Source organism: Ptychodera flava, chromosome 17, assembly GCF_041260155.1.
Source record: "Ptychodera flava strain L36383 chromosome 17, AS_Pfla_20210202, whole genome shotgun sequence".
NCBI lineage: Eukaryota > Metazoa > Hemichordata > Enteropneusta > Ptychoderidae > Ptychodera > Ptychodera flava.
In genome coordinates this window covers 20,456,476-20,476,009 of record NC_091944.1, presented here as the reverse complement: position 1 = coordinate 20,476,009, position 19,534 = coordinate 20,456,476, and the positions used below count along the sequence as shown (strand labels likewise).

General features: G+C 36.9%; 1 protein-coding gene across 1 annotated transcript; it reads left to right on the top strand.

Annotated features, from left to right (window-relative positions):
- The first annotated feature begins 2,480 nt into the window (after positions 1 to 2,480).
- LOC139115744 (nose resistant to fluoxetine protein 6-like) lies at positions 2,481 to 18,061 on the top strand. The gene is made up of 13 exons (XM_070678068.1): positions 2,481 to 3,054; positions 3,532 to 3,689; positions 4,183 to 4,255; positions 4,874 to 4,960; positions 5,766 to 5,929; positions 6,533 to 6,703; positions 7,557 to 7,653; positions 8,182 to 8,440; positions 8,954 to 9,033; positions 9,311 to 9,418; positions 16,728 to 16,872; positions 17,241 to 17,426; positions 17,925 to 18,061. Exons 5-12 carry the CDS (start codon positions 5,914 to 5,916, stop codon positions 17,340 to 17,342), a joined length of 978 nt encoding a protein of 325 aa, XP_070534169.1. The 5' UTR covers positions 2,481 to 3,054; positions 3,532 to 3,689; positions 4,183 to 4,255; positions 4,874 to 4,960; positions 5,766 to 5,913; the 3' UTR covers positions 17,343 to 17,426; positions 17,925 to 18,061.
- Positions 18,062 to 19,534: the final 1,473 nt, after the last annotated feature.

The window sequence follows — 19,534 nt, the reverse complement described above, 5'->3', positions numbered from 1 at the left end:
AGAACCCATTCCACAAAATCTGAAAACAGTTGTATCTATGCAAAGACTGTAGTACAGTACTAAGGTTGTACTCATATCGCATCATTTTAAACCTACATTGATTTATGCAGAGTACACGCAATTCATAGTTTAGTAGCAAATGTGTTCCTATTAAGTATGCTAAAAGTCAGCATTTATAGGGTTTGCTGTTATAACCAGCGTTGTTTTTGGTAGAATCGTTATTGTATTTTCATAGACTTTATCTACAGATTATTAAGAGCAATCATACCCATCGCTAATCCAAAAATCATTTGTCAAAAGTAATATTGCAAAGTCATTGTATAATACAAACACAGAACAGCAAAGACTAAGTATATATGCACATAACAAAGTCAAAGTCGTTAAAGAAAGATATATGGACCTCTGGTTAAACAACCAAGAAGTGATGTCAGATGTTTCGACAAAAAATGTTCCATTACCATTGTGCGGGTCTATGATTGTGTATACATTTCATCGATTAAGTCGTTATTGTCATGGTTTCATAAAAATCCTCTGTTAAATGTTACCCTCCTTAAACTGTCTATTGTAGAATTCAACCGCCTCTGCAACAGTTTTGTAAACCACCCCATGATTTGCCCGATACCCACCTCCCCGTACAAGATGAAGGCTTCCTAACTTTACATTTATTGAGCACGTACATTACGCACGTAGTCGGCTCATCATGATGGGCACTCAAAAGTCAGGATTACACTTTAGTCACAAAGAAAGCAGTCACAATATTGATCTTATTACGATGTTTTTAAGTTTATGTTTTTAGAGGGCTCTGATGGAAATTACAATTCATTTTGCAAATCAGACTACCCTCGTTAAATAAAGTATAATAATACTAATAATAATAAGTGTTGATTAGAAGTGGGAGAAGAATATAAGATTTAAACAAATACATCGTATACACTCTGCCTCTCGAGCAAATAGACAGTTTTCATTTAGACATAACATCCAGAGAAGCATTTGTGACACTGTTCGAGTATTAAATAGAGGGTCATCAGAACTGCACCTATGCAACTTTCTTATTTACAGCCTGTGCGACCTCCTTGTTTACATACAACATATTTCATACACAATGTCTACATGAATCACGTCAACACTACGGTTGTGTTGTAGCGACCCCTATCTTAATTTTTCCCAGCAAACAAGTACTCCACATTTTCAACAAGTACGGCTCGTTTTTTTTTTCAGTATCCTTTTATATCTCTTCTTTTTTCCTGACATTCATAAAGCCACTGAAAAGTTTTGCATCATGATACGCTCGTATTTTTTCCAAAGTGAAGGTGATAACTTCGGTTTTTCTCTCCCCTGTGTGTTCTTTTCTGGATTTTCCAATTTTTATGTGCCCCAGCCTTTTTCCCGATCACCACAAATATCTGAAGTAATTTGAAACTGCATTCTCCCACCCTTCACTTATTTCTGGATCCTCACAACCATCCCAGTTTTTATTTCAGCGCTAAGTCCCCCTCCCTTGTTTTTAATGACACAAACGATTTTCTTTAATTTGGATCTACCACTACAATAGTACCCCCTGTTTTCTTTTTTTTACCCCAGCGATTTTTTTCTGGATGTTACCCCCCCCCCTCGTATTTTCATTACCCCAAGATTTTTTTCTGGATGTACCCCTCCTTTCTTTTATTCACTCCAGCGATTTTTTTCTCTATCTACCTCAGTACCCTCTCCGTTTTTATTTTCTCCTAGCGACTTTTTAAATATTGGATGACCATGCCCCGTCGTTTTTTGTTATCGCGCCCCAGCGATTTTTTTCTGGATCCTCACAAATATTTAAAATAATTTTGAAATAATCGGCGCGCCGCACAATACAGCTGCAACATTTAAAGTTAAATATGTACATTATGACAAACATGGCATGTTTTAACTTTCATCTATCTCGAACGTACCTTGGATACAGCTTTTAGATTGGTCGCATTGGTCCAATACGACCTTTGAGCGCAGTTCAGCCGACGCCTTCCCTTTAACATTAAAAATCATCTGTGTAAAGAGATATTAGCCTAGAGCCAACAAAAGTATATATCGATGTCCTCCTAACAAAATTGAGGAACACTTACAGGTAGTGAAAACAAACAAGACACAAAATATAATCTAGACTCGAGCACCGTCGGGCTAAATCTGTAATATTGGTACGAGTTTCAGATTAGCATTTTACGGTATATTACCTGATCATTCCATAGGCCACTGTATACATCTGTTGTTTTGTTTTCCGTTCTAAAAAGAGGGTATACACACATATGTTTTCATTGCGGCAATGATACCATTTTAGCTCGTCGAAGATAGCTAGCTTTCGTGTATGTGTACCAGGAACAATTAACTTCTGGATAAGTATAGGCCTTGTATTCATAGGGGTAGGTCACAATAGAACTGGGTCCTTGGGCAAACTTGAAACGCAGCCCATTTCTTTTCCTCGACAATTACATCACCTATAGACACAACAGATCATCCGTTCAGACTTTACTGGCCATGAAGCATTGTTACTGTCATAAAATGGTTCATTGAGTGACATATTGACAGCGTTTTATTTCGACCTTTCCGAGAATTTTGGAGGGAAACGCTTGGAAGGCGGAAGGCTTGGTCAACAACATTGAGGTCGGATTTTACATAACAAAGTGTGAAATACAGTTTTCAATACGGTATTGAGGAAGCAAAGGGACAACCTCCATGCTTCGTGCATCGCCAGCAAGAAAATGGCTGCTCGAACTCTTGACGTGCAGCAGAAAACTGTTAAGACTTCGAGCTATTTTCTCTACGTTTGTGCTTGCTTGTTAACGCTATGCCCGGCGCCATGGCCATGTCAAGCTGCTGAAACGGGCAAGCCTAAAAATAACAGTGATCAAGCTGTTGTCTTTTCTGATGGCACCTCGACTATTGCACGGCAAATCCCGAGCACGCTGACCTCCCTCCGTGTCGGCGCATGTGGTGAAAGTGGGTGTAATCTGACAGCCCGCTGCCATAACGATACGGCGATGTCCCTTGAAGATTTTCGACTTGGAAGAACTTACGCAAAACAGAGTGAGTGATCTCATGAATCTGATCCGATTTTAAAAGAACATATCGTAGCTGACGTTATTTGTACAAAAATATATACAGTTAAACTATGCTCTGTCTCCGACTCACGTTGCATTGTGTGCCGTTTAAAGCAATCCAGATTTAACATAGGACCCTTGGAGGCCTTTGTATGGCCGTGAAATGACCTTGCATATTACGAGCTATTAATGGGCGACACTGGAATGTTCAAATCAATTGTCTTATTCCATACGAAATTAAAGTAATATATATTTCTCAAAGTATGACCACGCTCAAACCGTAATATTAATTAATTAATCAATCCATTAATTAATTAATTATTCATGAATTCATCCATTCAGTCATTCATTCATTTGTTCGTTCGTTCGTTCATTCATTCATTCATTCATTCATTCATTCATTCATTCATTCATTCATCCATTCATTCATTCATTCATTTTTTTATTTATTTTAACATTCTAGTGTACTATTCGTACGGAACAGTGATGCCCGAAGCAGAATTTACGAAGAGTTACAAATTTCTCGGAAATTTTGACCTCTGTCGAGAAGCTGATCCCCAGTCGCAGGGAAGGCCGTTTTCGTCTCAGTACTGTCTAGCAACGGTGACGACAAAGGAACAGGTACAGTACGGGGGCAATCTTTTACCATCTATAAATAGACCTTTTCTATTAACTTGTTCACCCCCTGGTTCCCTGAAAGCCGGTCCCCAGAGTTACAGAAACCCGCACATTTTTCGTTGCCTTCTATGTTGAGAGGAAGTCTATGCTCTAGGTCGGCCAAAAAGAACGATTGAAATTGAAATAGAACCCATGGCAAATTAATTACTTGTTTGAGGTTGGTGTATCTGAGTGCATTGTAACATAAAACCACCTGTTGCACGATTATAATGACGCCAGCTATTTTCTCTTGTGAAATTTAAATCGTTTTATCTGGTTATTGTTAAATGTTTATGAACATTGCAACATATAGTGATAACCTACATTGTATACTTTAGACTCCTAAAAACGTCTATCAACGTCTATCATTACACGTGCACAGTCCCGCCTTGCACAGGAAGGGGTGTTGCGAGCCAGTGAGAAGCTGAGGTCATCATAACATTCCCTTTTGTTGTAGAAACGTGCAGAGCTGGGGGTGTGTTTTCCGAACACTTGTCGAGACTCAGAAGTGGCTGTAATATTATCACGCGGTAAGTTCAGTGTAAACAGCATTGCATTCGACGGGGCAAAATTATATGACTCTGGCAACCTTATTTTTCATTATCTTCAAAACTTTACATCTGCCGTATGATTGTATTTTATAACGTAATAAACTTACTTGACTTTCAGAAGAAAGTCTTTGGTCTTAACCCTTTGAGTGCTGTAATTTTTCCCACCAAAATTTTACTGCCACATTTTACCAATTTTTTATGAATTTTTCTGAAATTTTTCAATAATTTTGGACCAAATGGACATCACATTTCATTTGCTACAGTTTATTTTCAAAATTTTAACAAAAATTTGAAAAAAATGACTGGAGTATATTTTCTAAAGGTGACAAAAATTGACTTTGTCGCTCAAAGGGTTAATTTGTCAACCCCAGTACATTTACTTTGATCCAGAACAACATATATAGCTAGAAACGTCAACTTCACGCGCCAATCGCAAAGTTTCTTAGAATAACGTGCAAGTCAGGGCGCGTTACGAGTTGCCTCTGTGCCTCTTCTGCCTCTATGACGTCATTTTGAAAAATGAAAGAGGAATGAATCGGTGAGTTTATTGTACTGTGGCTATCGTTAAAAGCCAGATACATCTTTCTATTTTTTCAGCGATGGTGGCAGCCGACGTCACATCTGGTAAAGCCAACGTCCATTGTACAAAAGATGAACCCTGTCAACGGGTGCAATTATAGCAATGTATGTCATTTCACAATATATTCCATTTAAAGAAAATTCTTTGTTTGCCGTCCTTGGATTTTTGCAAAACCTACCAGCCAGCCAGGCAAAAAAAAACACAGACAAAAAACACAAGTGTATTAACATAAGCAATTTTTTTAATTTTTTTGTTTTGTTTTGTTTTGGTTTCTTTTGGAAAGGTAATATTTTTCTTTGTAATAGTGTTAATATTGTGTTTGTTTTCTTAATTTTCTCTGAAAAGTTACCAGCACGCGGACGGCAAAAATAATTTTACCTAAAGCACCTTACAGTATTAAACGTGAATTACATCGTTTCTTCTGAAGTGAATGCTTTGAGCTCAACATGCACATTTTCATTGCTGAAAAAATCCAAAGGCACATTTCTAAACCGTATATTTTTGTTGAGCATGACTGATTAATTCAAATTGAAATGTAGTTCGTAAATTGTCCTCACTTGGTTGACAAGATTCACCCTCTTCCGGCCCATAATGGACGAACGAAAGCAAACTTTGCAAAACATGGTGTACGAGGCGCGGCGAAGCCTCGTACATGGAGTGCATTATGGCCGGGAGGGGCAAATTGTTAGATTGCTTGTGAATTTGCAATGCCAGTGAATTTGTAGATGTAGAAACATATTAAGCCACTACACAATACTGGATAATTGATAAAGGCAAATAAATGCATTTCGGATGCATTATCAGTAATACTCTTTGGGGAAGACGGCGCAAAATTCACCGGTTTTGACAAAGCTATAATGAAATATATTGTAATGATCATTCAGAATAATTTTCTTGCCTTTTTGTCAGTTTTATATGTTCGCTACTTGGAGTGACCCTGATCCTTGCGACGTCATACGATGTACGGTTAAGGCGTCATCGTCAAGGTGGTGCTGATTTCGTCGACAGCGATAAATACGTAATAACTAGTAAGGTTACTGGAGGCGATCAACAGCGGATGACGAGGAAATCGGGTGTGGTGTAACTTTGTTTAAACTTCCAGTTTCAGATAAAACTGGACCTGATGTAGTCTGAGACATCTTCCGTTTTAGTTATAATCGCACTTTGTATACTGAGATAAGTGTCGCCGCATAATATTGACACACACTCCCCGACTTACTTTATACAAAACAGGAATATTTTCGCTGAGAGTTATAGCACTCGTGATCGTAGTTTTGCTGTTACGTTCTTCGTTATGTTTGAAATACATCGTAAAATCAACTCTTCATTCAATGTCAGGCATTTCTATAGTATTTGCTATATCATTCAGCCTTTATCATTTGTTTTAGAAAGACTGAAAGTACAGAAATTGTGCGTTGTTAGATTCGCTTGCCTTACATCTGAAGTATTTTATCGAAGTGTTCAAATCACATGGCATGAAATGAAGTGGAAGATATGATATATTCAGGACGACGCAAACTTTTGCCTGACTCAGCTATGATAGGCAGTGCCTGTCATGCAGGCGCTCTTTGTTCAAATAAATTTTCGAGCTGTGGCTCTCAAGCCCCCACAGTATTTACGACTGTTTCAAAGCCCCACTCTCTCCATTATTCATTGTAACGTACGATTTCTTTCAGGCACCGTGACCGACGTCTTCTTGTCATTCTCCGTCCTCCAAAGTTACAAAAGATGGACGTGTCTTACTCAACCTGCTGGAACAATCACCTGTCTCCATGGCATCCGCGTCATCAGCTGTGTCTGGATCATCTTGGGACATACGTATCAGTACACAGGACGATACTTTCCTGGTATAGGTCGTAATTCTTCTCGCACTTGCTAAATATACCTGTCTATCTGTTGTGGTTGGCACTTTCCTGATAGTGGCAATGTGGCCCAAGGGTTAAATTGCTGTTGAGTTTGTGCTTTGGCACGGCTACAATTGGGTTACAATTTTAGTGCTGTTGTAGACTACAGGAGTTATTAGTGTTGAATAGATGGTTGCGATGGCGAGGATGATGGTGGTGGCGGGGGTAGTGGTAATGGTGGGGGTGCTGGTGCTGGTGCTGGTGCTGGTGCTGCTGTTGCTGCTGCTGATGATGATGATCATCATCATCATCATCATCTGTGAATCTTCAAATACTGCTAACGCAAAATGTGAATATCAAATGGAATGGTGCTTTTTTTGACATCAAGAACTGCTGATCTTAGCAGAGAAGTCGTCAGTTCACTAGCATATTATTGTGAGAGAGAGAGAGAGAGAGAAAGTGTGTCGGTTTCCTTGTCTCTTTGAGGCAAGACAGGAGAACACTTGGGTCATGGTGAGCAGCAGGCAATTCAACACCATTCTAGGGGTACTTCGGCATTTCGTCATCACTAAAGGCACCCTATAGACAAGCACTGATAAGTATCATGGCGCAGATGGGCCAATGCATTTCAGGGCTATCCCTGTTTCGTCTCAGTAGGCGGGGTTAAGCCTACGTCTGTTCAATCAATTTTGCTGTCAGTTTAGTGCAAGGTGATGTAGCTGACTTCTTGTCTTAGACGTAATTGAAAGTAAAAATTACAATATAAAGGAATCGACTCTCCTTTTATAGTCTTGCTACCGTATAAATAGTTGTTGGTACACTATTTTTGCCTGTATTCAACTTTTCTTGATTACAGATAACCCAAACTATATATTGAATGTTGTTCTGAAGAGACTGTCTGCCCAGATCTATCTCAACGGGTATTTAGCGGTCGATACTTTCTTTGTGATCAGGTGAGACATTTATATCAGCGAATGAGAAGACTTACTGTAGACTAGGCCATCAAATCAGAAAGGAATATACGAGATCGACCACCACATGTTCCTTGAAAGTTAGTCAGTCTTCAACATGCTGTTTGAAAAAAAAAGACATTATTAAGGGTTTCTTGACAGCTACAATACAAACCAAGTATTTCAAGAGTTTGTTCACAGCTGATTTACATATGCGTTTACCAGTGAGTCAGTTTATATTCCTGGCATCGCGATCAATATGTTTTAGTGAAAAATTTCGTCAAACGTAATTTTTCGAGTCTCCCTGACATTGTGAACTTAAACTTTAGCCGCTGTAGTGTGTCGCGGTCGTGTGGTCATTTTGTACATCGACTAGTAACTAGTTGTGTGGAAGAAGTGTACGGTAAATGGGGCACAGACAGAACAGTTGTGCTACGCATGCGGTCAGTTTTGACTTTGTGACTGTGGTCAAGACACACAGGAACAATAATGTGCTCAAAACTATAATACGTGTTCTTCTCTGTCCATCAGTGGAATGCTGGTTACATACCTAACCTTGAAGCAGTTAAAGATCTCACACGGTGAAATGAATTGGGCGATGTTTCTGTTCCATCGGTATTGGAGATTGACACCCGTTTACATGTTTGTGATGTTGCTATGGACGACGATCATACCACACATTAGCACTGGGCCAAGATGGCACTACCTTAAAAGCAAGACAGATCTTTGCATGGAGTACTGGTGGAGCAACTTACTCTACGTCAATAATTTCTTCCATTTCACCAAGCAGGTAAGAGTTCACTAGAGAGAAAAGCAAAGCAACACCACGGTACTTGATATCGTGAGTTTTGAAAGTGCTTGTAAGATAATGGCATTGTTGTCTTTTACGGTGATGCCGACTCTAACAGTGATAAGGGCAAGAAAGATTGAGATGGTGGTCTCGGCGATTTACAGTTCAAGGCGACGATTATGGTGCGATGACGCCGACGACGACGATGGCGACGATGATGATCATGATGATGATGATCATGATGGTGGTGGTGGTGGTGATGACGATGATGATGATGATGGTGATGATGGTAGTGATGGGGTGGTGGTGGTGGTGGTGGTGGTAATGACGATGATGATGATGATGATGATGATGATGATGATGATGATGATGATGATGATGATGATGACGAGGATGGTAGTGTTGGTGATGGTAGTTATGGTGATGATGATGATGGTGACGGCAGTGATAATGATGATGATGATGATGATGATGATGATGATGATGATGATGATGATACTTTCGTTCCAACAGTGTATGCCCTGGGCGTGGTACCTGGCTCTGGATATGCAGTTTCATCTGATAACACCCATATTTGTAATACTTCTATACAGGTAGGTCACAATATCGAATCAATGTAGATCTTCATCTCTAAATATAACAATTCGTGCTTCTGTCGTGTATTCTCTTTCCTTACTCCAACTATACAAAGTTTATATAGTAAAAGCACAAGATATATGTCTATGAGAGAGAGAGAGAGCGTCATAGAAAGGCTGACAGAAAGTGAACATGGGCAGACACGTAGAAAAGAAGTATTATTGAGACTTACGAAGAAAAAAATATGCAGAGAAAGAGGAATGAATGATATTATCTTGCCTTTTTGATTTCAAGGCGCTGGAAAGTGGGCTTGGGCGTTCTTGTTGGAGTCTGCATAGCATCGTTCATCTCCACGGCAGTGATAAGTAGCGTGGTTGGCCTTAGTCCAGATTTAAACAGCAAGTGAGTCTTATATACTGGACACTTCAGGGTCGTATTAAAATTTCATGAACACAAAATTGTATTTTTCCTGTCAAATTATGGTGCGCTAGAATGCGGTAAATCCTAATTCAACACCGCAATCTAAACCATGACTGGCCAGAGCCTCGAGTTTGCAGGAGTGTTTGCGTAGAGTGTCTTGGGACAGGGAAAGCACTAAACCGCTATAGGCCGTGGGCTAGAGGGGGTCTACGTGCCCCCCCCCCCCACAGGATAACAAACCTGTATTTTTCAGAAGCCTTAGGATCCCTAGAATACGAAATGGAATTTTAACAGAAAAAATATAGGGATGGAATAGCTGTTATGGTCATGTTTTGAAGGGTACCGCAAAATCACGATTTTCCAAGCCAAATGCATTTTCGTCAAATCTGTCTTCTTGTAAGTCATGTGCTGAGCTCATTTTTTAACATAACCTCACTTGTTTGGTATCATTAGAAAGGGAATTTATTCCTCTTTAAGATGACATATTGTAACATGCAATATCTTCTACAGTTTTTGTCAAATATAACCAAAACTTACCCCTTACCCCAAAATTTAACATTGCAAATTACAGTAAATCTCAAATTCTACCAATTTTTTAGCTAGGCATAATAAAAAATGCAATGCTTTGTCTGAAATCTGTTTTATTTGATACAGGGACATGTCAGAATTATCAAATAGACTTTTAACAGAAAAAATATTGGGAATCTACAGCTGTAACAGTCATATTTTGAAGGGTACCGCAAAATAACAGTGTTGCAGATTTGCATGCATTTTTGTTAAAACTGTCTTCCTATAAGTTATCTGCTGAGCTTGTTTTTCAATATAACCTGGCTTGTTAGGTATCATTAGAAAGATAATTCACTAATCTTCAGAATGACATATTGTAACATGCAATATCTTCTATAGTTTTCATGATATGTAACCAAAACTTACCCCTTACCCCAAAGTTTACAATGAAAATTTCTGTCATAGCTAAAACCAAATTTTACAATTTTTTTAGCTTGACACAAAATCTCTGGCCGTTTTTGCTATTAAATCTGTTTTATTTGGTACAGGGACATGTCAGAAATATGAAATAGACTTTAAACAGAAAAAATATTAGGAATCTACAGCTGTAACAGTCATATTTTGAATGGTACCGCAAAATCACGGTGTTGCAGATTTGCATGCATTTTTGTTAAAACTTTCTTCTTATAAGTTATCTGCTGGGCTTGTTTTTCAATATAACCTGGCTTGTTAGGTATCATTAGAAAGATAATTCACTAATCTTTAGAATGACATATTGTAACATGCAATATCTTCTATAGTTTTCATGATATATAACCAAAACTTACCCCTTACCCCAAAGTTTACATTGAAAATTTCAGTCATAGCTAAAACCAAATTCTACAAATTTTTTAGCTAGAAACAAAATATCTGGCCGTTTTTGCTATTAAGGTGAAGTACTACGAATTACGTCAAAATTAAGTTGTGGTGTCATTTTCTTGAAACTTTGCACAAATATTCTTGGAAGTTGTGCAAGTGCAAAATGAAATAAAAAATGGGGGTCACCACGCTTGTTTCCATGGAAACGGACGTTAAAATGGCGTCGTTAGAAATAAATAAAAATGATATAATTCACTTAAACTAAAGAAAGCAATTATAAAACGCTTAGCAAATGAGTTAATTTTAATAAATACCAAGACTTAAGATCAATATCTATCGAATGTATATTTTCATGATGTTTGTGAAGAAATTTTAACATAAGTATCGATTACAAAATGACGATATCGAAATTATATCACTACATAATTTTCGAACTTTCTTCCTGTCGCTTTGAATGGTGTCATTTTGACCAAACTTGGCGAATAAACTCCTGACATAATACCATTTAGTTTACACTTTTAATAAAAGGGTGTCACCACGCTACTTTTTACAATATCTCCAGGTGATGGGTTATTTGCGCCATATAAATGGGAGAGAAATGTTAATTTTCGCTCATATTGAATAAAAACCAGCTTCCTAGGGGGTCAAAATATGACAAGGTTATAGGTCACATGTATTTCCAAGACACTGGGTCAAAAAATTAGGTAAAAGCGCAATTTCAACAATGACAGGTGATGTTAAATACATGCGCTACAAAATAGCCCATTTGCGGCAGGCTGGAGTTAAATCTGCGCAGAAACGTTCTAAAGCGTGTGCGCGTCCGAATTCGTCGCCCTTTACCTTAAATCTATTTTATTTGGTACAGGGACATGTCAGAAATATGAAATAGACTTTTAACAGAAAAAAGATTGGAATTCTGTAGTTGTAACAGTCAGATTTTGAAGGGTACAGCAAAATCTCAGTATTCCTGACTTGCGTGCATTTTTGTTGAATCTATCGTCTTGTAAGTCATCTGCTGAGCTTCTTATAGAATATAATGTAAGTTGTTAGGTATCATTAGTAAGATTATTTACTAGTCTTTAAAAAGACATATTGTAACATGCAATATCTTGTACAGATTTTTATGAAATATGACCAAAACTTACCCCATACCTCAAAATTTACATCGAAAACTACTGTCATAGCTAATATCAAATTCAAGCAATTTTTTTACGCAGACATAAAAAATTAGGCAATTTTTTGTATGAAATCTGTTTAATTTTGTACTTGGCCATATCAGAAATATGAAATGAACTTTTAACAGAAAAAGTATTGGGATTCTATAGCTGTAAGAGCTGTATTTTTAAGGGTACAGCAAAATCTCAGTATTCCTGATTCGTATGCGTTTTTGTTAAATCTGTCATCTTATAAGTAGTCTACTGAGCTTGTTATTGATTATAGCCGGGTTTGTTTAGTATCATTGGAAAGGTAATTAACTGGTATTTACAATGAAATATTGTAACAGGCAATATCTTGTATAGTTTTCATGGAATATGACCAAAACGTACCCCATACCCCAAGGTTTATATTGGAAGTACTGTCATAGATAACGTGATCAATTTCCGTGAATTTTTAGCTAGACATGATAAAAATAGTTCTGTTTCGGTATTAAATCTGTTGTATATGGTACTGGGTCATGTTAGAAATGTGAAATAGACTTTTAACAGAAAAAATATTTGGACTGTTTAGTTGTATCAGCCATATTTTGAAGAGAAATGCAAAATCGCAGTACCGCAAACTGGCACCTTTTTTGTTAAATTCTTCTTCTTGTAAGTCATCTGCTGAACTTATTTTGTGACACAACCTGGCTTGTGAGGTATCATTAGTAGGGAAATTTATTCTTCTTTAAGATGACATATTGTAATATACAATGTCATCCATAGTTTTCCTGGAATATGGTCAAACTTTACCCCATACCAAAAAGTTCAAATCGCAAATTACAGCTTATCACAAATTCTACCATTTTTTGCTGCACATAATACAAAAGGCAATTCTTATTTAAAATCTGATTTATTTGTTACAAAAGTATGTTACAAGTATCAAATTACCTTTTAACGGGAAGATGATACAATTTAGTAGCCACTTGGATCATTTTTGGAGGGGGAACCCAAATATTGCAAATGTATGTGTTTCGGCAAATTTGCCCTGATACCTGGGTACCCTTCCAAATATGATCCAAAAGGCTACAAAATCATATTATGTTCCTGTTAAAAGTTAATTTCATATTTGTAACATACTTTTCTAAAAAAAACACAGATTCCGTAGATTGCATACAAGCATTGCCTTTTGTATATAAAGTTAATAAATTGTAAAAAAAGATCGAGTTTCAGATTTGCAGTAATTTGCTGTGTAAACCTTGGGGTATGGGGTAAGCTTTGGTCCTATTTCATGAAACCTAAACAAGACATTGCATATTACAATATGTCATTTTAAAGACCAGTAAATTACCTTTCTATTGATACCTAAGAAGCCAGGTTATGTCAAAAATCAAGCTCAGCAGATGACTTATAGGAAGACAGATTTAACAAAAAGCAAGCGAGTTTTCAATACTGTGATTTTCCGAGACCCTTGAAAATATGACTGTTACAGCTGTAGATTCCCAATATTTTTTTCTGTTACAGGTCTATTTCATATTTCTGACATGTCCCTCTACCAAATAAAATAGATTTAATAGCAAAAAAGGGCCAGATTTTTTGTGTTAAGCTAAAAGAATTGTAGAATTTGGTTTTAGCTATGACAGAAATTTTCAATGTAAACTTTGGGGTAAGGGGTAAGTTTTGGTTATATATCATGAAAACTATAGAAGATATTGCATGTTACAATATGTCATTCTGAAGATTAGTGAATTATCTTTCTAATGATACCTAACAAGCCAGGTTATATTCAAAAACAAGCTCAGCAGATAACGTATAAGAAGAACAATTTAACAAAAATGCATGCAAATCTGCAACACTGTTATTTTGCGGTACCGTTCAAAATATGACTGTTACAGCTGTAGATTCCTAATATTTTTTCTGTTTAAAGTCTATTTCATATTTCTGACATGTCCCTGTACAAAATAAAACAGATTCAATAGCAAAAACGGCCAGAGTTTTTGTGTCAAGCTAAAAAAATTGTAGAATTTGGTTTTAGCTTTGACTGCAATTTTCAATATAACTTTGGGGTAAGGGGTAAGTTTTGGTTATATATCATGAAAACTATGCAAGATATTGCATGTTACAATATGTCATTCTGAAGATTAGTAAATTATCTTTCTAATGATACCTAACAAGCCAGGTTATATTCAAAAACAAGCTCAGCAGATAACTTATAAGAAGAACAATTTAACAAAATGCATGCAAATCTGCAACACCGTGATTTTGCGGTACCATTCAAAATATGACTGTTACAGCTGTAGATTCCCAATATTTTTTCTGTTAAAAGTCTATTTGATAATTCTGACATGTCCCTGTACCAAATAAAACAGATTTAATAGCAAAAACGGCCAGATTTTTTGTGTCAAGCTAAAAAAATTGTAAAATTTGGTTTTAGCTATGACAGAAATTTTCAATGTAAACTTTGGGGTAAGGGGTAAGTTTTGGTTATATATCATGAAAACTATGCAAGATATTGCATGTTACAATATGTAATTCTGAAGATTAGTAAATTATCTTTCTAATGATACCAACCAAGCCAGGTTATATTCAAAAACAAGCTCAGCAGATAACTTATAAGAAGACAGTTTTAACAAAAATGCATGCAAATCTGCAACACTGATATTTTGCGGTACCATTCAAAATATGACTGTTACAGCTGTAGATTCCTAATATTTTTTCTGTTAAAAGTCTATTTGATAATTCTGACATGTCCCTGTATGAAATAAAACAGATTTAATAGCAAAAACGGCCAGAGATTTTGTGTCAAGCTAAAAAATTGTAAAATTTGGTTTTAGCTATGACAGAAATTTTCATTGTAAACTTTTGGGTAAGGGGTAAGTTTTGGTTATATATCATGAAAACTATGCAAGATATTGCATGTTACAATATATCATTCTGAAGATTGTGAATTATCTTTCTAATGATACCTAACAAGCCAGGTTATACTGAAAAACAAGCCCAGCAGATAACTTATAAGAAGAAAGTTTTAACAAAAATGCATGCAAATCTGCAACACTGTTATTTTGCGGTACCATTCAAAATATGACTGTTACAGCTGTAGATTCCCAATATTTTTTCTGTTAAAAGTCTATTTGATAATTCTGACATGTCCCTGTATGAAATAAAACAGATTTCAGACAAAGCATTGCATTTTTTATTATGCCTAGCTAAAAAATTGGTAGAATTTGAGATTTACTGTAATTTGCAATGTTAAATTTTGGGGTAAGGGGTAAGTTTTGGTTATATTTGACAAAAACTGTAGAAGATATTGCATAGTACAATATGTCATCTTAAAGACGAATAAATTCCCTTTCTAATGATACCAAACAAGTGAGGTTATGTTAAAAATGAGCTCAGCACATGACTTACAAGAAGACAGATTTGACGAAAATGCATTTGGCTTGGAAAATCGTTATTTTGCGGTACCCTTCAAAACATGACCATAACAGCTATTCCATCCCTATATTTTTTCTGTTAAAATTCCATTTCGTATTCTAGGGATCCTAAGGCTTCTGAAAAATACAGGTTTGTTATCCTGTGGGGGGGTGCACGTAGACCCCCTCTAGCCCACGGACTACTACTTTTTACCTTGAGAAATACATAACAGGTTATGATGGTCATCTAAGATTTTACTGAATGTTTTCCAATCAGGTAGCAGTATGACTTGTAACAAAATTATCACTAGCAAACATAGGTGTATATCACAGGCGCCCGTGGGCTGGATAGTCTGCTAGATCGATCGATTTTCTGCTCGATCGATAGAGCAGGCTACCCAGCCCACGGGCGCCTGTGGTGTATACGAATACTGCCAGAGTTCATGAAGTTCCGGACAATTAAGCCAGGCTGAAGAACACCAGCACAAAACTTTTTCAGGAAGAAATCGATGCTTGCGTAAGGGACTCTTTGATGGTAACGACGATACAGAGTGGCAACGGGTATTGTTTAAGGCGTGAAGCGGTTACGTAACCCATCCATGTTCGCCTCGCCTCAGGTTGCTCTCGCCTCTCTTTTCCAAAGAGTGCCGACCATGCATCCTTCGGTAATTTTCGGATTTTCGCCAATTGTTAAGCGAAAGTATGTTCGGCAAAGTTTGTGTTGTTGTTGTCGTGTGGTGCTGAGCGGAATTGACGTGCTGGCGAAAACGGGAGTGTTTTGAGCTTCAGGAAAGTGAGTTTTACCGTTTTAAAATTCCTCTCATATTTTTATGAATATATAATGAGTGTGTTTGAACCAAATTTGAAAGTCTTTTATCGATACTGTCTGGTTTTACTCAATGGTTTACGGTCAGTTATACCGTCTTTTACACGTGCGTCAAGGAAGGACATGTTTATGAAACTGCTGGCGTGTTATGTTTTAATTGGCGTGAAGCAGTGTTTCTGGCCTGAGAGCTCACAAAGTAACTATGGTTGCTACGCGACTGGCAGTACGATAATCGCATAATCTCGTGTAATTATCAACCACAAACAAAGCCTCCAAAAAGTTTAACACCTTTGGAGCTCATTTTAATATGAAAAGCCAATAGTCTACCGAGACGACCATGGAACAAAAGACATGCAAGCGTTGCCACTCTGTCCATGTTACTCTGTGGTTTAGCTGAAAGTTCCAAACGTTTTATTTGTAAAGGCCTGGCTATACTATTCAAAATACGGGGATGGTAAGCGATAGAAACTAAATATACGGAATAGTGAACACGCAAGAGTTAAACGTCAGAAACGAGATTTAATCCTCCCTCTCTTCTCAAATCATGTCAGACCATACAGTGTTAAGGTCATCTACAACCCTCTTGGAGGATGGTTATACGACAAACCATACTATCGTATACAAGCCTATATCGTTGGCGTACTCCTGGGGTTCCTGTTCTACAGAATGGACGGAAAGAGCGTGAAGATCAAGCAAGTAGGTTTAAGAACTAAATAAATGTGATAAATAAGACGATAAACAAACAGAAAAACAAACAAAAATAAATAAATAAATAATAAAATAATAAATAAAAAGATAAATGAATGAATGAAGAAATAAGTAATAAATAAATAAACGGTATTACCGGCAATAAAATGGGCTAAAATTATAATTCTGAATGTTATGAATGACTCTGTTCCTCAGATCAGCAAATGAAAATATTCGTCGACAAAATTGCGCTGCTGAAAGTTTAAAATACGCCGATTCTCAGTAGCCTATTTATGAATTGATGACTAAATAAGCTGATTGTTTACCTAAACTCCACATCTTGCTTTTTTGTTTGTTTTGTTTCTATTCTCTCTCAGACTTTTAACATATTGTCCTGGTGCATTTCCGGGGCCATTAGCCTTGCTATTGTACTGGGGCTATATCCAACATATCGGGACAGCTGTTTCCCAAAGCGGTAGCAGTCCTCTACATCACTTTCAGCAAAGTAACCTTTGGTTTGGCAGTAGCATGGGTCATCTTTGCATGTCACTGCGGTTATGGAGGTGAGGATGAGACGGTATTCTGAGCGCTAGCGCTGAGTACAGCATGGTAGGGGTGAGCGCCCTCTATAGAAGTAGGCATAAATGCTCCTGACTTTTGTTTCGGTCGCCATGCGGGGAAGTATTTACTCTCTGAAGCTTTGTGTCAAGCACTTCCAAAATAAAAATCTTCCAATAAAAACAATTTAGAAATGTCCTTTTCCATTGAATTTATTGGACTGAAATTCCCACTTTATCTGAATCTAATTCACTACTTTCTCAAAGTTAGTTTGTAGTTTGAAAGATGATTGGGCATCACAGAATACATTGTAAAGTTCAGACAAATTCATAAATAAAGAGGTGTTGTTTTCACACCGTAATCTCGTTATATGTTATACTTAAGGCGGGCAGATTACAAATTTCAGAAATTAACATCAACGAGAACAACGTTAAAGCAAAAAAATGCATTTATATGTCAGAAAGGACGTTAATTGACATTTTCATGCATTTTTTCCTTAATAGGTGCAATAAACCATTTCTTGTCATGGAAAGCATGGATACCACTTTCACGACTGACATACTGTGTTTACCTGATTCATCCTGTTATTATACAAAGCCACAATGCATGCAGGGAGGTGTTGTACCACTATACAGATGAGAATATGGTAAATATTAGGTTATATTTAAATAGGCAACACAAGTTAACTTTTTATAATATGTTGATTATTTTGAAAGAAAATGAATGTTATCCTTGTTGCATATTTAGAAGTTGTAGGAATTCAAAGTCACACAGAAAAAAAGCCTTCTCTATAGCTCCTCCGGATGGAATTTGTGAACAGAGAGAGAGAGCGCGAGAGAGAGCGCGAGAGATTGCTCGTGTGAGTATGCTTGTCAGTGATACGTCACTTCAAATAAGTATAAAAGATATTTCATGAGGAACTTACAACATTGGTCTGTAACTTCTTCCTGTTGTTTTATCGTTGTTGTTTACACAGGTGTATTTCTACTTGGGCGTTGTTTGTTTGTCTTACATGTCAGCTGTTGTTTTAACTCTGGGAGTGGAAGTTCCTCTGTCTTCCGCAGAAAAGACTCTCCTCCGGAAGATCAAGGAAGGTCATCACGACAAAAGCGGCCCTCAAGTTGTTTATCTTTGACCTAAGCTACTTCATAAATCACGACATTTTGAAATTAATTTACATACTGATTGTTGATCTCAAGGACAGCACATGGACATGTACCATTTTGAATACCATTCCTGAGGGTTTTTTGAGAACGTAAAAATTACCTGTATTTTTCCAGAGTTAAATAATGAATCAATATCAATTGCACAGATCACTACCGTGCTTGACAGGTCTGTTTCTTTATTGTGTCTTAGCTGTTTAAACCATGTCATATTGATAAGTATGTAAATCTATAGAGTTTCACCTTAAAGTCGAATGAGCCTCGGGGACAGATTTCAGACTCTCAAACTTTCACAATGCTCTTCTGATCTACCACTTGTGGGGGTTCATTTTAAAGCTCTCGGCGAAAGAAAACTTTTTATAGTCTTAGTTTTTTTCGAAAATCAAAAATTTTAATTTTTCTCAATAGAGTAAACACAGGGATGGCGGCCATTTTGAATTTGAAATATTGGTAAATTAAGGTTGTTTCTCTAGTACAAAATTTGCACGATGACCCTGATGTTTGTTCTCAGTTGATTAGGTAAGAGAAAGGTTGAAATTGCCATTAAGGAAAGTTTGAACAAAAGTTTAAATCTCACTTTCAAGGTGCATACGACCTTAAGCTGTTCACTGCGGATAGAAAGTTATGATGAAGAACATCAATTGTTTCAGATTTTCTATAGTTACTTCATTGATATCTTGGAATTAAATGAATAGATTATACGTTTTTTTGATACAGATATTCAGACTCAAAAATTTGTACAATATAACTGATCTGCTGATCTGATCTACTTTTTACGCAAGCTCATTTTGAAGCTCTTGAAGTAAATACAGTTTTCACACTCATAGTTTTGTGAAAATAAAACAAAAAATTCCCCATAGCTTTAACACTGGGATGGATCTATGAACTCATGAGGACCTCGAAAGTGAAAGACCTAAACTTTTGCTCAAACTTTCCTCAATGAAACTTTC

Coding starts and splice junctions, on each gene's coding strand:
- LOC139115744 (XM_070678068.1), top strand. Junction 9,034..9,310: donor TTTGTAATACTTCTATACAG/GTAGGTCACAAT, acceptor TTTGATTTCAAG/GCGCTGGAAAGTGGGCTTGG. Junction 16,873..17,240: donor AGAGCGTGAAGATCAAGCAA/GTAGGTTTAAGA, acceptor ATTCTCTCTCAG/ACTTTTAACATATTGTCCTG.